Here is an 18,032-nt window from a genome sequence, read left to right as displayed (position 1 = left end):
ATGTTCATCAGATCCAAGGTCAAACCTATGATCTTCCTCCTCAAAACTGGTCTTCATTCAATGAACAGATTCTCAGGAATAAAATCCATCTTTAATTTCTACAATCCAGAAACCCAGGAATGATCTGCAAAACCTTCTTTTTCCTAATTTCCTATATCCAATTTATCAGTGGGTTCTACTGCTTTTAACACTTAAATTCTAAGTATCTCCCTAATCCACTTACTTCTTCCTGTATGATTCTACCTACCTATCTCACTTGTTCTCATCTTACACTCTGACCCCTCCTTCCCTTTCTCTACTTTAGCCTCCCTGTCCTAATTTGAGTCTCTCAAACTCACCTGCTTTCCTTGACCCAGAGCTTTTGAGAAGTTATTCCCTCTGCCTGGTACTTTCCACCCTCTTCTCTTTATTTACTAATTCCTATTCATTCTTCAGATCTTGAGGAAGGCTGTCCTGACTTTTCTGCTAGAAAACTCTTCTTATTAAATGCACTTATCACACCACATAGCTATCCTTATCTCAGATGAATTTTGTGTCTTGCTTGTGTGATTATCTGATTCATGTTTATTTCTTCACTGGCCTGTAAGCAGCAAAAAAAGCAAAAATTATGTTTTTCCCTCTTAACTCTTTCTTTTTTGATTTGACTTATACATGTTGTGAAATGCTATTTACCATAAAAGGTTTGTTTGCATTATCTCATATAGATACAATAAAAAGAGAAAGCAAAAATAGAAAAAAAAAAAAAACTCCTGGGGATGAGAACTCTTAGGATTTACTCTAACAACTTTCATTTATATCATACAGCAGTGTTAACTATAGTCATCATGTGTATATTACATACCTAGTACTGATTTATCTTGTAACTGGAAGTTTGAACCTTTTGACCAGCTTTCTCCAATTCTCCCTCCCCTTTAACTTTTATATTCTCAGTGCCTGTCATATTTTAGGCAATTCCATCATAGATACAACATCTTACAAGGTGTTTGATGTAACCATTCTACTAATTTGGCCTACTTTCTAACTGTCCCCTAAAATGAGCTCTATTCTAGTCACATACCCTGCCCTCTGCATCGTCTCCACTCACATGTTAAGGCTTAAGGTAACAAACACTGTGTTAACATCTACTATCCTTGTTTCATATGTTACCCTATTTAAAATTCAAAATAACCCTATGAGATAGGTATATCATGGTGAGTCTGAGACTACTTCCTCAAATAGAGATATATAATATATAGATATTATGTGGAAGAACCAAGATTGAATTTTAGAATGATTCCACAACTATGGCACTATACTAGATAGGCAATATTATTCCCATTTTAAAACTCAGTATGTAAAAGGTTCTTTATTGCTTAGTCATAAAGTACGAGCATTTATAAAGCCAAAACCTGAATTTTTAGATAAGATGGAAAATTCTGAGGCAGGGCAAGGAAAGCCTTTTAAATGGAGGACACATTCTCCATGGATAGTTAGCGGAAATTAGGCAAGATGTAATGAGACAAATATCAGTGAAGATCCCAATTACTGCATGCCAGGGAAATCAATATGTGAAGAACACTAATAAAGAGTGCTTTATCAGTTAATTAAAAATTAAACCCCAGAATAATATTTTCATTATTGCATTAACCATAGGACTTGGCAAGATTATATACTGTTAATAGTTCAAGAGGCTTATCTGTTTGTATGTTTCCTCCCCCCAACACACACACACACACACACACACACACACACACGTCTTCTGTTCTAAATCCTGCCCTTTGTCCTTGTAAGTGGACTCCTGGAATCAGGAAAATGATATTGGTTCCTAGTCATAAACAATTGTGGGAAAGTGTCTCAAAAGAAGAGAAAAGAACAGGCACTTACAGTTTTCTAATCTCTTTTATTTGTTGGCTGGTGTACAAACTGTCTTCTCAACACCTCCCTTTCTGCTTCTCTTTATTCCTAACTAAGAATGTGAGTTACTATTTGGTATCATTTCCTTACTCCAGTACAAGTTTTTTTCCACCTTTATGTTTTGTGCTGATCTTGTCAAATATATTTCAACGGTATAGGCTCAACAATTATATACATACTGTTTTCTGCAACCGCTTTTAAATCAGTCAAGAGAAGATGAGCAATTATACTATCGTTTGTAATTACATGATTACCTTCACCAGTGCTATTTGTGTTTGTGTGTATGTGTGTGTGTGTGTGAGAGAGAGAGAGTGTGTGTGTGTGTGTGTGTGTGAATTCAAAGTCTGGTATCACATGTTTTCATCCTTATAACTTCCTTTGATATTTCTTGTAAGACAGGTCTACTGGCAAAAAATTCTGTTTTTATTTATCTGGGAAAATATTTCACATTCATTTTTGAAAAGTAATTTTGCTGGATATAAGATTGTTCATGGACAGGTTTTTACTTTCAGCACTTTGAATGTGTTGTCCTATTGCCTTCTGTCCAAGTTTCTGAGGCAAAATCAACTATTGATCTTACTGGGGTTTCCTTGTATGTGATGAGTTGTTCTTCCCTTGCTGCTTTCAAGATTTTCTCTTTGTCTTTCAATGTTTTAATCATGATGTATCTGGATGTAGATCACTTTGTTTATCCTACTTAGATTTCACTGAATTTCATCTATGCGTAGCTTAATGCTTTTCATTAAGTTTGAAAAATTTTCAGCCATTATATCATAGAAGATTTCTTCTGTCTTGTTCTCTTTTCTCCTGATATCCTCATTATTTGTTTGTTGGTGTGCTTAATCATGTCCCACAATTCTCTGAGGCTCTGTTCATGTTTTCCATTCTTTTTTCTGTTTTTCAGATTGCATAATCTCTATTGCTTTACATTTAAGTTCACTGATTTTTATCTTCTGCCAACTCAAATAATTTTCATTTGGGTTACTGTACTTTTAACTCCAGAATTTCCATGTAATTAAAAAAAATTTCTCTGAATATTCACTATTTGATGAGACACTGTCATCATACTTTCATTTTTAAAGCATGTTTCCTTCAGTTCTTTGAATGTATTTATAATCATTGTTCTGAAGTCTTTGTCTGCCAAGTACATCATCTGTGCCCCATTGAAGACATTTTCTATTGCCTGCTTTTTTTTTCCTATTTGTGGATCATACTTTCCTGCTTCTTTCCAGGTTTCATCATTTTTTTTGCCAATACCTGGACATTTTAGGTATATTTTAGCAATATTAGATACTGATTCCATACCCCTACTCTGGAGATGGTGGTTGTTGTTGTTTGCTTGTTTATTTGTTTAGTGACTTGGCTGAACTAATTCAGTAAAGTCTATTCCTCTGCAGTGTACAGCCTCTGATTTTCCTACTCATATTTTTTCTACTTGTTTTAATATTTTAGCCTCATTACCTAGGTGTTGTCCCTGAGCTTGTCTAGCCATTTATTGGTTAAAAGTTGTGCTTAAGGCCCTCTTAGTCAGTTGATTTTTATTCTTTACCATTGGCTGTATCTGTAGCTTGGAGACTGCTATCATAGTTCAGAGATTTTACTTCTTTGCCCTACATTCACAGCCAGGTCTAGTAGCTTTAAGGTTCCTACTCTGACTTTTCCTGAGACTTGGGTATATCCTTGGGCATGAACACAATTTTCCAGACTGTCAGAGGTGGCTGCGACATTTTTGAGCCTTGCTTACTAGGAGTTGTCCCTCGGTCAGAGTAGCTTATTGTTCAATCAGTGTTTGGCCACAGGTTATATTTAATCTCCTTGTTCCTGTGAGGCTTCTGCCCTGTTTTGATGGGTCTGTGCGCAGCTTAGGGAATGCTTTCAAGTCTACACCACATCCTGCTACAATTGTTCCTGAGTGGGTGCAGCCTAGCAAAGCATACTTGCCTTCCTGATCCTCCGATGACTATGATCCCAGGAGGGTTCTTCATGGCTGACTCTTCCCCTGGTTTTCTCTTTAAAACTTCTGGATGCTCTGTTGTTTTGATGTATTGTAGTGCTATCAGCCTCCTCTCACTTGTTCTTCATCAAGACCTGTACTGTTTTCAACAACAGCCTTAGGCATGGAGTTCCCCACCCCTTCTTCCAAATAAAGTCCATCTTCTCAGGCAGATCCAAAGAACTCTTTAATTTTACGGTCTGCCTTTTCCCTGGGCAGAACACCTGCACCACTGCATGGAGTTTGGAGGAGGGGCCCTCTTTTCCTAGGGTGACAACTTTGCTCTACAAGCAGGCACTGGGCGTGGGGAGCACCTTTGGTCTTGGCTTGCCTCTTCTGGTGTGGAACCTATACCCTGTAGTGAGTTGGGACAGGTAATAGGGCCTCAGTGTTATCAGCTTGCTGTGCCTAGGGTGGGATTTGCTTGAAGAAGGGAGACTTGGTCCTTCCTGCCACACCTACTAGAATAGACTTCCGGTAACATGGCTGGGAGGGGATGGAGGAAAGGGATGAGAAAGTCTTCCCCTCCAGGGTGAAAACTGTAGCCCTAGACTGGGAGTTAGGGGGAGAGTGGAACCTCATCTTCTTGGCTACACATGCTGGAGCTGGAGCTTCTACAACACGGCACTGTGATGGGGAGGTAATGGATTAGGGTGTGGCTTAACTGCCACAAATAATCACTGTATCTAGATTTAGCAGATTGTCTTTAATGACTGTTTCTTCATTTGCTGTATGCTCTTAGCTTGATTGCTAAAGATTTTAAACGATTATTTTGTTTTAAGTAATTTTCACCAGTTAAATTGCTATTTTGCTGGGATAAGGTCTGCTGAATTCCTTACTTCATTGTTCTGGAAGTCTTGCCATGGTTGTTTCTGGACATTAATTACTTTTGATGGTGAATTGAAGGATGATTCCTGTAAGGGTGAGCCAGGGGATCCTGGATGGTACTCAGCTCATTTTCTGGTATCAGCCCTCAGACCTTAAGCACACTGAAAAGTCATTATTTTTCATATATGCTGTGATAATCAAATTCTGAGTGTAAAAGTTCAACTTCTGAGGTTCTATTTAATCATATAGTTCTTCCACTAACCTGCCACCCCACTTCTTTAAAAGTCTTTAAATATTTACTTACATGTAAAGTTTAAATGAATAAAAAAAAAGGCTTTTTTTCCTGTCTTACTTCCTCTCATACCAACCATTAAAGAGGTAATTTTCCTTCTTTGCTCAGCAGAGTCTAGCAATTACTTTAGCTGATAATTAACTCATTTTTTAAAATTAAGTCTAAGAAAGGTTAACTCAAAATTTAAATCTCAGAATAGTCCTGCTTTTCTCTTTAGTTGCTTTCTTTCAACACATTAAATTTTACACCCAAATCTATTTTTTAAAAATAATTTTTAGCATAGTAAAATGCTTTTATCAATATTTAGAACCCTCTGGAAAAGTTTGTAAGAGATGAGAAATGTCAGAAGTAAATCAAGAATGCTCTGTGGGTATTAAAATCATCTCCTCCTTCCTAACTCCCCAACTTTTTGTTCTGGCAGCCCAGAACAAAAAAAGTAAACAAAGAAAAAACATACTAATACACATAAGAACAAATAAAACTACTTTAAGCTATCATGTATATTCAATATAACATTTATAGTTATTTTGCTGTAAAAACACTTCTACTTTATAGAACAAATTTAATTCAACAAAACTTTCCTGGTGTATTAGATAAATAAAACTATATCCTTAACTTCAAGAAGCTAACAACTTAGCAAAAAGGTTAACATTTATATGAAATAAACATATTTTAAGGCAAAATATGACATGTTTGATAGTCACAAAATGCTTGACATTTAGTTCAAAAAAGGTCAATTTAGTCAAAAAATTTATCAGGAGAGCTGGCAAAAATACTAATGGAATGCTTTCAAATATTTAGTTAGATGATATTTTAAAAAGTGATATGGAGTGTTCAACTGCTTTTGTCTTGTTATAAAACAGAATAGGTGTTTATAGTACTGATATACTACAAACTGATTCTGTGGTTAAAACATCTTTACTTCAGCATTTCGTTATCTGCAAAGATTCATTTTTTGATTTTTAATCTTCTTCATCTAAAGCAACAACTAAATTATGTTTAAGTAAAGTTTTTAATGGTTTTCACAACATATTTATTAATTTTAAAAGCCCTAATATTTTTTGAATATCTACTATGTGCTGGGCAGTGCTTTAAGTACTTTGATCTTCAAAATGTAAAGGAAACAGAAGAGAGATTATGTACTGTAGTCAAGTTCACCTAATAACTGGTGGAGCGAAGACTCATTTTCATTCTTTTCTAAAGCCCTACACTATATGCTTTCTTACAAATATAAAATGAATCCTATAATCATTCACATTCTATTTGTTTTAATATATCAGTTTTTCAACAGTTCAGTTAACTTGTCTTGATTCAGTTATATAGCAAAAATAATAAATCATTTAAAATGGTTTTGTGATGTTTACATTTAGCTCACTGTACAGTATAGCAGCTGGTCTCAACCATAACACAATTTGACCAGGATTAAAAATTTTTCTTTCTTTAAAAATAAAAATGAAACCAACATCTAATTCTTAATCCCACCACTGCTCCCCAGAAGAAAAGCAACATAAATTGGCATAAAGACTGAGCACAAAGAACACTACTGAGGCAGTATTTTTGATTGTTTGTTTCATTTATCTAATTGCATCCAGTTAAGAGAGAAACCTGTGTCTTATCTGGACAGAAAATAAACAACTTTTCTTTCCCTTGAAATTTTCTTGCCTTTGTAGTATGAACAATGAACTTCTAAAATTGTGGAATGTGCTTCAATGATTATGGAAAAGCTGCCTTCAGAAGTAACATAATTTTGGTTGACTATAATTATGGAGAGACAAAAGTGAAGGCGGAAGAACAATGATAGAAACAAGCTTGGATTCAGTTTTAGGGTGATTTTAGACTGAAAAGTCTTCCCCTACAAAATACTAGAATTTTGTTTCTCTCAATCTACTTCACCATTCCACTGGACCTCTCAAAAGAAAGCCCTGTTTTAAAAAAGATCTTGTTGCTTTCTTTTAAAAGGGCAGGAGTCTTACATTTGCATAATACCAGGAGATAGTATCATATTGTGATAAACAAATACGTGAAAATAAATATTAAGAAAGTAGTTATAAATTTTAAAAACCTTTGGATTAGGTATATATTTAGCCCTTTATTTTCTTTTTGCAATTCAGAACCCACAGTCTACCATTTCAGCTATGAATTCATAGCCACATATTCTTCTGCACTCTGACTTTCAGCAGCCACCAATTTCCCTGCTTCTTCTTCTAGGCTGCTTAGTGTTGTTGCTGGTAAAAATTGTGCTCAAATGCCTCCTCATAAAATCTTGCTGTCTCAACATTCTTGGTACTCCTTTACACTCTCAAGTGGAGAGAGTCACCTCTTGGTAACTATCCATCCAATTCCTCATATTTATTGTTCCAGATCTTTCCTGCTCTTCTATCTTCTCCTTTTTAGAGGCGTTGCTATTTATTTTTAGGGTTAATCAATATTCATAATCCCAAATACTCACATTTATACATCAAAGTACAGAAATGGATTTTATACTGTAACATACTTTCATTCCTAAAGCAAAAGAAGCAAACTAGGGATCCTAATTGGAACTGGAACATTTGTGCATTAGGCAAGTTACACTTCCTTTTAAGACAAAACCACGAAAGGCAAAGATAATACAAAATCAAAGGCATCTGTCAGAATCTAAAGCACTAAGTAGATAAGTACTGATTCTTAAAAGCACTGGGTCTATCACTGCTGTTCTGGTTGCTTGACCATAATCTACTGAATCATCAACATTTATGACTTTGTCATAATGTCCCCTTTTGAAACTGAATTTTAGTATAGGTGTTTTAAGTTTGTACTTAGGCTAAGGAATTATATAATTTTATGAAAGTTTGAAAATTCTATTTGCTTATGCTATTATATATCTTTCCCATGTTATATTTGAAAAGATAAAGATAAAAATGGCTGGTATGTCTAACAGAACTAGGCAAATATATGAACCATCTTTGTTAGATTTAAGTTGTCTTAAAGTTATTAGCTTTTTCTCATTAATTGCTTACTAAGTATTAAAATGAGATTTGGTCTCATAGTCAATTTAACAGTACTTATGAATGGAACAATTTTTTAAAAAGCTATGAAAATGCCACTTACATAACAATGTTTGGGAATTGTTTATTGTGTTCTGTAAAATAACAGCTTCTTGTTTTATACACTGCACTTTTTGTCACATCCAGTGACTTGGATGATATTTTTCTTTGCATTCTGAAATAACCACTGTGGTACAATCCTTATGAAATGAAATGCCGACTGGGTTATCAGTCACCTATTTGGATTAAGTGGGGAAAATTGCTTCTCATTTATGACACTAAAGAATTTGTAGGAATCTAGTCTTGTAAATAAAAGTATGTAGGTTTATGAAATCTCTTACTGAGGAAAGTTTTTGAAAAACAGTTTATCTACATAAAGCCACCTTATTTTATAGTGGAGTATATCAGTTGTTTTAATTTTGGATAAATAGTGATATAGTGAAAATGACGACAAGTTTTCTGCCTACTGTAATAAAGTCTGTAGTCACATTCTGAAGTTATGATCCTCTCCTCTCAGCATGTTTTGCACTTGCATTTTATGTAAGATGTGTGGTGCCCTACTTGTGGGCAAGCTTGTACAGACTGACTGATTTGCCAGACTGACAGCTGCTTACTTTCAGGAAACCACACTCCAGTTCTTGGTGTGTGTCAGGTCCTCCCCAAGTACCACTAATCTTTGATTACTAAACTCCAATTCTGATAACTCACAGTCCCTGTCTCACGGAACAGTCTGGCTTGCAAAATAAATCCTTCAGTCAATTTTGTTCAATTTAATAAATAATAATTGGATGCCTACCATAAGCAAGGTAAGTGCTGTGACATACACAAAGCATATAATCCATACTCCTTGCCATTAAACCACTTATAAGGAAGGATACATACTCAAATCACCATTTTAAAACACTACTGCACTCTCCCTTAATAATTAAAGTGACCTGTACTTTTATAAAAGATTCATGGTTTCCTTCTTATCTTTCTCAGCTCAGGCAACTTTTCAGACTTCTAGACTTGTATGCTCAATTGCATATTCAACATTTCCATGTAGGTGTCTTATAGGACATCAAACTCAAAATGTCCTGTACCAAACACATAATCATTTGCCTTAAAACTGGTCTTCCTCTAGGGTCCCCAACCCTCAGTCAATGGCACAGCCCAGAAGTACAAGCAAGAAGCCTGCTAGTCATTCTAGATGTCTTCACCTCCTTTGTCCTTTGGGTCTACTTTTGCTGGCTCATTTCCCTCTGAGCTTGTGTTGGAGTTTCTCAGGGACTTATCTGCAGGCTGTCTTCTATTCTTATTCTGTAGTCTCTCTTGATGGAGGGTTCATGTATTCTAATGATTTTATTAATGCTTATATGGTTTATATGCTGAAGACTCTCACTTCTAAAATCATACCTTGGCTAAGAGAAAATTATTCGTGAAATAATTTTAAGTTCTTCAGAAAAAAATCCTATGGTTTCAATTTGATTCCTCCCTTCATTTTAAGTAGAATCTTCTCCCCATTTTGCTTAATAGCCATCTTTCCAATAACTTGTTAAACACACACATTCCAAGCATTTTTCCTCACAAAAATACCGTAAAGTGGGTATTGTTAGACTCTAGAGGTCAAGTGACTTCCCCAGAATCAGACAACCAGTCCAAATTTGAACACCAGAGTCTTCTGACTATAAATTCTGAGCTTTTCCCAATAAACTGTACTGCAAACCTCTAAATTCCTTAGTGCAAAGGAAATGAACCAGGTATTAAAAAGAAAACAAAATATTTATACAAATTCATTATAAGGGGGTCATTATATAAGTACTCCTTAAGAAATATACTTTTAAAAAGATGAAGTCTAATTAATTTACTTAAGTGTATAATTAACTTTTTCCTTTCATCTTTCCACAAGAGATTTGGATTTGCTTACAGTAGGAACAACAGTAGTAGTAATGAAATATAGGAAACTGGAGGGGGGGGGAATGGGTGAATCTCATAAACAATGCAAGTTTATGAGAGGAGAGATTTGTGCCTGTTTCTGTTTATTTCTTTGTATCCCAGGTGCCTACAGCAGTACCCAGAAAAACAGTAGCCCAATAAATTTTTTGAATAAATGAATGAAAAGCTACCAAGAAAATATATGCTAGCTAGAAAAATAAGGAACAAACAAATAATAAGTGCAGAAAATTGTCTATAATACAATGACTATAGTCAGTTGTTAAAGCAATTGATGTTCCATATGATACAAATGGAGAAGGAAAATATCTTTAGTATATGGCCAGGTTGTTAGAGCGACTGTAGCCTAATACAGAGTGCTCAAAGACTGATTTCCAAATCATTTAAACTCCAAAGGGAATTTATATCATCCAGAAATGGCAGAATCATTATACCCTTTTCATTATATTACTATTAAAAAAAACTTTACATACTGAATAATGAAGTTAATTTTTTCTTCATATATTTATTCTAAAGTGTTTTACATTGAGTATTTTTATTGATATCAAAAATGGTCATAACTAACTGGTTAATTCTCTATAAGGAAATCACTTCATTCTTGCCCTCCTTTAAATTTAAGAGCTTACACTAAATATGCTTCTCTTCTCTGGTGGAACTCTTGAGTAGACAAAGTTGTGATACCAATAACCATTCAACACATGGACAAAGTATGCTAGGATGATATGAACACTTGTTCGCATTGAAATTTGTTTTCAGTAGTTATCTTAGTATTAGGTTAATTTTAGTTATATAACTCAGCAGAAAAAATTTCAAATATAAATCAATCCTTGCTTTTCACATGTATATAAATCATGCATTTCCATAGGTACACTGAATATATATATACAGTACTACCATGGAAGAAGATTAGAATTAATACTAGCTAACAGCACGAGATGTTGTAAAGGGAGAGATCAAGTACCCTCACTATTCACAAATTAATCTACTCTGTGTAGCACATTTCAGAAATTTTTCTTTATTTCTGTAAGAGACTTAAGAATAAGCAAAAAAAAAAAACAAAAACAAAAAACTATGGGATGTCTCCATGGAAAACTATGTATTGTTTAGAACACTGTTTGGCTTCTATGGCTTTCGAGATATTTTACAAGTCTGTAAATTACAGATAACCAATAGCAATGCAAAATAATTCTTATCTATAGGGAAGCAAACAAATTCTGTTTCAGTAGAGGTTCAACTGTCTTCTCTCCCTCCCTGCTAATGGAAAAAGCCAGTCTCATGGACATTTGTAAACTTGTAATATCTATTTGTAAATTCAACATATCTTTTCTCCATTTATATATTTCTGATTCTTTAATTTCTCCTTTGTATCAGCTGTAACATTTGGGTTCCCTCATTAATGATGAGTTACATAAAATCCTTAACATACATTCATTTTATATTTAATGAACACTATAATTTTACCTCTTTTTGAAAATTATCCTTTAACATCACCATGTCTGAATTTTTACCTATGTTAGCTCTGGGTTTCATTTACTGTCTTTCCTATGTCCAGTTCAAGAAAAATTAGTTAGTAAGTGGCAGAGTTAGGATTCAAACCTAGGTAACCTAGATCTAGAATATGTACTGTGAATCTAGCTTTAACAATAGATCAAAGAGGAGGCATACGGCTTCCCTTTGCTGCCATTTTTTTTTTTCTAGATGATCTTGTGGAACATACTTTGATAAACCAGCTGTTATATAGGTTCATTCATCAATTTACTTAAATATCTATAAGCCAGAATTAATCTGAAAGTTTCAGCATTGCAAAAGGCAAGAAATAGAAATGAAGCATTACCATCTGAAAGGAAGCAAAATCAACCTTACCTATGGAGTGGATGATTACATACCTAGAAGATGCAAAAGAGTCAGGTCTAAGAGATACTAGTATATTTTTACCTATGTTAGCTAGTTTTACCTATGTTACCTAGTATTAGAATTAATAAAAGAATTTGTAAGGGTAGCTAGTTTAAAGCTAAATATACAAAAGCCAATAGCTAGAAACCAGCAGCAAAAAACGTGGAAAAAAGAAACTCCTTTCACAATACCAATAGAAATATAAAAAGTTAATGTAGACTTCAGGGTTTATACCTACTATAAATGATTATAAAGCCAGGGAAAAAGTGAATTATTCAGTGATTAAGGGAAAAAAAAGATTAGTTCTGTATCTCACACAACATATAAAGTCATTCTAAAGAGATTAAATATATGGAGTAAAAACCAAAGCTATAAACATACACACACTCAAGAAAATATTGGTGGATATTTTTTGATTATAGGGTTCAAAAGAATGTTCTAAACATATGTGTATATGTATATATGTGTGGCATGTGTGTGATGTATGAAATTACCAAAAAAATTCCTTTGGCCAATAAAATTTAAAGCATTTCTAAATCAACTACATCATAAATATAAAGTAAATAACAAGCAGGGAAAATAATTATAATCAATGTGAAATATGGGTTTAATATCTTATAATAATGCCAAAAGAAAAAAACCGTCAAAGAACATGATTTAAAAGAATTACAAATGCTCAATAAATATATGAATGGGATTAGTATACCTCACCAGCAATTTCCTACAAGAATAAGATAATTTTTGCTTACTAAATTGGGAAAGATTAATCTATAAATTATACTATTAATTGCTGGCATGGATGGTTTCCAGTCAGCACTCTTACATACTAATGCTGGAATTGTACACTGGTGCAAACTTTACTGAATGCGGTTCTTTAGGATGTTTCAAGAAGCTTCAAAGAGTATGACTTATTGACCCAGTTCTTCCACTTCTAGTAATTTATTACAAGTAGAACTGTGAGGAACTGTGAGAACAAGATAGAACTTCTATGCAAAGATTTTCATTACAGCATTATTTATAAAAGAAAGTTTGAAGCAACTTAAATATGCAGTATTAAGGGAATGACTATTAAGTGACCCTAAAAATAATTTTTACAAAGAATTTTTGATAACATGGGAAAATGACAAAATTTGCTAAGTAGATAAAACAAGATACCAAATCCAGATATTACATTACAGCATGTTAAAAAATGTGTATATATATGCACATGCACACACAGAGATATATGAATGTAGTTAATACCAAATGTTTGATATTTTATAACACATTATTCAGAGTGAGATTTCAAACGCTTTTGTTTTCTTCTTTAGATTGTTCTATATTTCTACATTTTCCAAAGTACTCATGACTTTTATAATCATAAAGAATGCTAAAAGTAATGATTCTGAGACCAATCTAAGGATATGAGACTCTCTATGCTCTAAGATTGCAGGGCCATCTAATTCAGGTTGTGAAGTGCCACATCTAAGAAGATGCCATTCACATTAATACAAAAACGTAATAAAAGGTCTGGAGATGTTTAACCTTCCAGCTATGCAGCAGGGCAGAGACTCTCTTACCTAAAGGGACTGCGTGCTCACAGTTATGAGCATACTTGGATCATCTCTCATGCACACATTACCAACACACATATAGGGTAGCTGTGTTCTGTCTCCAGTTTCTTGGGCATTTTGCCTCTCTCCCTTGCTTATCTCTCTTAGAGGCCCAATTCATACTTCAAACTTGACACAGTTCTTTCATCTAGGGGACCTGGTCCATTTTTTCAAGTCCTCTCCTCCTAGGACACAGGCTGCCTTGTCAGTCATCCTACCTAAAAAGAAACAGGCCAGAAGGACAGAGGAACTTCAGTTTTCTCTCAGATGGAGTAGTACCTAAGGATAAATTGTAAAAAATGATGCTAAGACTAAGAAAATACCTTAGTTACTAAGAAAACACCTATATAAATACTGGTATTTTGTTTTTGTTGTATTGAAGTAGAGTTGATTTACAATGTTGTGTTAATTTCTGGTGTACAGTACAGTGATTTAGTTATACATGTATATATTCTTTTTCATCATAGGTTATTACAAGCTACTGAGTATACTTCTCTGTGCTATACAGTAGGACCTTGTTTATCTATTTTATACATAATAGTTAGTACCTGCAAATCCTGAACTCCTAATTTATCCCTCCACCCCTACTTTTCCTCCTGGTAACCTTAAGTTTGTTTTCTATGTCTGCGAGTCTGTTTCTGTTTTGTAAATAAGTTCATTTATGTTTAAATACCAGTATTTTGGTATTATGTGAAATAAATAGCAAAATACAGATACATTTTGATCTGGTATCATAATAACAATGAGCCACAGATACATTTTGTATAGTCAAATCTGATGCAAGAGCCTTTCAGACAGAAGTGGAAAGAAAAATCAGTGAAGGGAAGGATGTATGTAGATGAGACTTCAGCCTGGGGAATAACGAAAGGAAGAAACCTGCTTCATCAAATAATCAGGTAGGGGCAAACTGTGAAGGAACAAGAAATAGAAAAGGATTTAATAAAAAATTAGGGGCTGACAAAAATCACTGCAAGAGTTGGAGGAGCAAAAAGTCAGGTTGTCTTCTGTAGCTATAACATTCAAGAGCACACCACCCCATAGCCCTGATGCAGACATAAAGGAGCCTCCGCTGTTACTGCTTCCGCTGCTAACAGTTCTCTCTCAGTATCCATGAGGCTACTCAGACTCTGGATCACTGAGTGTGCTAAGCAGAAAGGACAGCAGGGAGATGGCCTCTGTCTCATTTCCAGCTAATTAGTTTTAGTTCTGTTTCTGTTTATATCATTGTTTCTATGGAAGAGTTCACTTTAAGTTCTAAAGAAACACGTTTACAAAACAAGTTTTCAAAAATACTCCATTTGTGATTTGGAGTCCATGTGTTCTTAAAACAACAAAACAAACACACACCACCCACCAAAAGAAAAACAAAATAGAATAACTATGTAGGATATATTTTATACTTGTTTATTTCATTTACCTCTCTCAAATATCTTTATATCTCTACCATCATTGCATGGCACTGCATAAAAAATTTAAATCCATTTTCAAGACTTGAAAAAAAGCTACTTTCATGGCCGAGAAATGATTTATCACAAAAGCTTGCTTCTTACATCAATGGGCTGGATTGTATCAATTTAAAAATTTTTTTACTTCTTGATAAGAAGTTCTTTGGTGCTGATGTTGGAGGAAATGCATATCTCAAGTACAACTTTCAAGTATTGAGTATGTAGATTTAGACTATATAAATAAATCATTTGATGAAAATAAAATAACATTTTCAGAGGAGCACATTGCATGAAATTTCCATGTCATGCAATGAAAGAATCAGGTATGCAAAGCATATCTGTTTTCTAGGATATATGTTTCATCTGTTTTCTTTGTACTATAAGCAATTTTATTAAGATCAGAGCTGCTGCTGATGAAAAATCTACAGAAGTGTAAATGAAGTATTTTACATGCTCCCTGACAACCATTTGAAAATTTACTTTGGGACCCTGAAACTCAAATGTACTCCCTACCCCCCTTCAAATGAGTTCCTGTTGCTGTTTTCTCCACTTTTCCAGTTGAACAACTTAAGTAAGAGGATACAGCCTTTTAGCTACTGAGTCATGGTACAGTTAATGGGGGAAAACCACCAGGAAAGTAATTAGGAAGATCTCCTAGTTATTTGCTTCAGTCACCATCTCTTATTTTGCCAAAAGAATGAAAAATTACACTTCCATATGGTGATCAAACCTAATGCTAAGGCATATTTTGTGCGTGCCACAGTTATTTCTGTTTCCTACATACAATGTTGAGATACTATAAGTAATACTTTGTCTATTAATACATTTAGTGATGATACTGGAATTGACAGAAAGAACAGTTGGAGAAGGATAATGAAAGGAGACAGGTATCAACTGATCTCAATAGTATAGGTTGTAATAAAGGCAAATAATCATTTGAATTACTGTTCCTTAACGTGATTCTGAAGGTTAGCGTATCTAGAGTATTTCTGAAAGTTTAATTACAGTTTGCTGGTGAAAATTAATCCCCTACACAATCCAACTTATTTTATTAAGTTTCTTGCCTAATCTTGAAGATAAATGATGTGTTATAATGCCTATTATCACCATACTTTAGTGAAAGCAAATTCAGAGAGCTACAGAAATTACCCAACTTCTCTTTTCCCTTATTATGACTGGCCTCAAACATTTTTTCTCCTTTGGTACCATCTGAAAGCAATTTTCTTGCTTTTTCACTTTTTCAATGAAGTTTAGATCTCCTTTGTGTTCATGTGAAAAACTTGCTCTGGGAGAGTCCCTGTTAAGACATCTATTGTAATACTCGCTCCTACACATGCCTTCAGATACTGATTGCGTGTCTCGAGAAATACACCCACACCTTACAGAGGCGCTAGGTATGCGCTCAGAAATGCCAAGATGGAGGGCAGGAGGGGAGCAGTTGTCCCCTAAAACACAGCACAGAGGTAGGACTTGAAACATGTAAGGCTTTTAGATAAGTGACCGTTATGGAGGGCAGTTCCACAGAGTCCTGGGCGCCGGCCTGAGAATCCTCTGCCCGACGGGTGGGTAGGGGCGGCGCTGACCCCGCCAAGCACGCGACTCCGGGGCCGGCACTCGCCCGCGCAACGCGCGACCCCGCGGCCCGGCCCAGAGCGCGCGGTCCGACCGCTCTTCCCCGCTGCTTCCCCGAACGCCGCGGGGACCAGCGACCCACGCGAGCAGAGCCCCGGCGCCGCCTGCCCGCCGGGCCACTTCCCTCGGCCGCCGGGTGGGGCTCGGGAAACCCCGCCGGACCGCGCCGCCCTCCCGGCTCACCTGCTCCGGCTCCTCCTGCGGTCGCCGCCCGCGCCGCCGCGGGCTCGCCCCGGGCTCCAACTCGGTCCCCACCACCGCCGCCCGCTCCGCCAGCGCGTCCTGGTCTTCGTCTTGCTCCCCACCGCTGCCGCCGCCGCCGCCGCCGAGCAGCTCCCTGGCCGAGCACATCCCGCCACCAACTCCCGCAGCCCGGGACGGCCGCAGGAGGGGCCAAGCCTGGAGGCGCGAGGCAGCGACCGCCGCCCGAGGGCCGTCCTGGGATCCGCCGCGCTCGCAGCTGACAGGCGACTTCGGAGTGCGCCCCGGCGGCCGGGACGCCAGAAGTACCAGCCCGGCCCGGCCCCTCCTGTCACCGGCTCGCCCCGCCCTCGGCCGCCGGGGTGGAGCCCACCCGGGGGGCGGGGCCGGGGGCGGGGCGGGGCCAACGTGGGCCTGTGTGCGTGCGTGTATGTGCGTATGCGTATGTGTGTGAGACTTAGAAGGAGAGTGTGTTTTCGCGCGCGCGTGTTTGTGAGAAAGACTGAGAGTGTGTGAGACTATGTGTGTGAAAGAGATTGTATATGAGAGGCTCTGTGTATGTGTGTGTGAGACTGTGAGAGATTGTGTATGAGAAAAATTGTATGTGCATGAGACTGAGAGCTCACTTGGGTGTGAAAGACTGATAGAAAGGGACTGTGTGAGAGAGAGTCTGTGAGAGATACGGTGTGTTTAAGAGTGCGTTTAAGAGGGAGAGAGAACGGCGTGTGTCGGTGTGTATGAGGGAGAAGCAAACACACACACACAGAATTCTACATTCCATCTGGGCCCCTCTGTGCTTGCCTGGCACTGGCGGTGTGCCCGGGTGTGCTGCTGGCTGCCTGTCCTGAGTAGCTGTCCATCCTTTGCAAGTAAAACACATTCTCTGGCTATTTTGTTCTTTTTGCCTCCCCTCTGTGTCTCTCTGTTGAGTGCTTCCCTGGTGTGTGTTGGAACCTTGGAAGCATTTCGTGTTATATGTGCCTTTGTGTATATTTCTGTAAATGGGTAAGAATATGTTACTCTCAGTGTGTGATAAGGGAGATACATCTAATTTATAATTCTTTTTCTTTCTACATGTGATAATTGCAATTTATAATAAGAAATATTTATTTTGTCTTTATCCCCATTCCTGGCACTGAGCTCCTAAAACCTTGGCATTTCCCAAGTGGTAAGAGGGAAAAAAAGGTGTCTTTTGTTATGTTAATGAGATGACTTTTGGATAGCCCCCTAGGTAACTTAAGGGTGGGGCCTGGTTGCTGGAAGAACCAACCTTGTGATTAAAGGGTTGAAACTTTCAGTCCCATCCCC

General features: G+C 36.7%; 1 protein-coding gene across 1 annotated transcript in view; it reads right to left on the bottom strand.

Annotated features, from left to right (window-relative positions):
* FAM241A (family with sequence similarity 241 member A) overlaps positions 1–18,032 on the bottom strand; it is a 32,861-nt gene that overhangs the window by 14,436 nt on the left and 393 nt on the right. Inside the window, exon 2 of the mRNA XM_032466508.1 lies at positions 16,707–17,138. Within this exon, the coding sequence (XP_032322399.1) occupies positions 16,707–17,138 (432 nt within the window). The remainder of the gene's footprint in view (positions 1–16,706; positions 17,139–18,032) is intronic.

The sequence above is a fragment of the Camelus ferus genome, chromosome 2 (assembly GCF_009834535.1).
Source record: "Camelus ferus isolate YT-003-E chromosome 2, BCGSAC_Cfer_1.0, whole genome shotgun sequence".
NCBI lineage: Eukaryota > Metazoa > Chordata > Mammalia > Artiodactyla > Camelidae > Camelus > Camelus ferus.
This window is presented reverse-complemented; position numbering and strand designations above follow the sequence as displayed.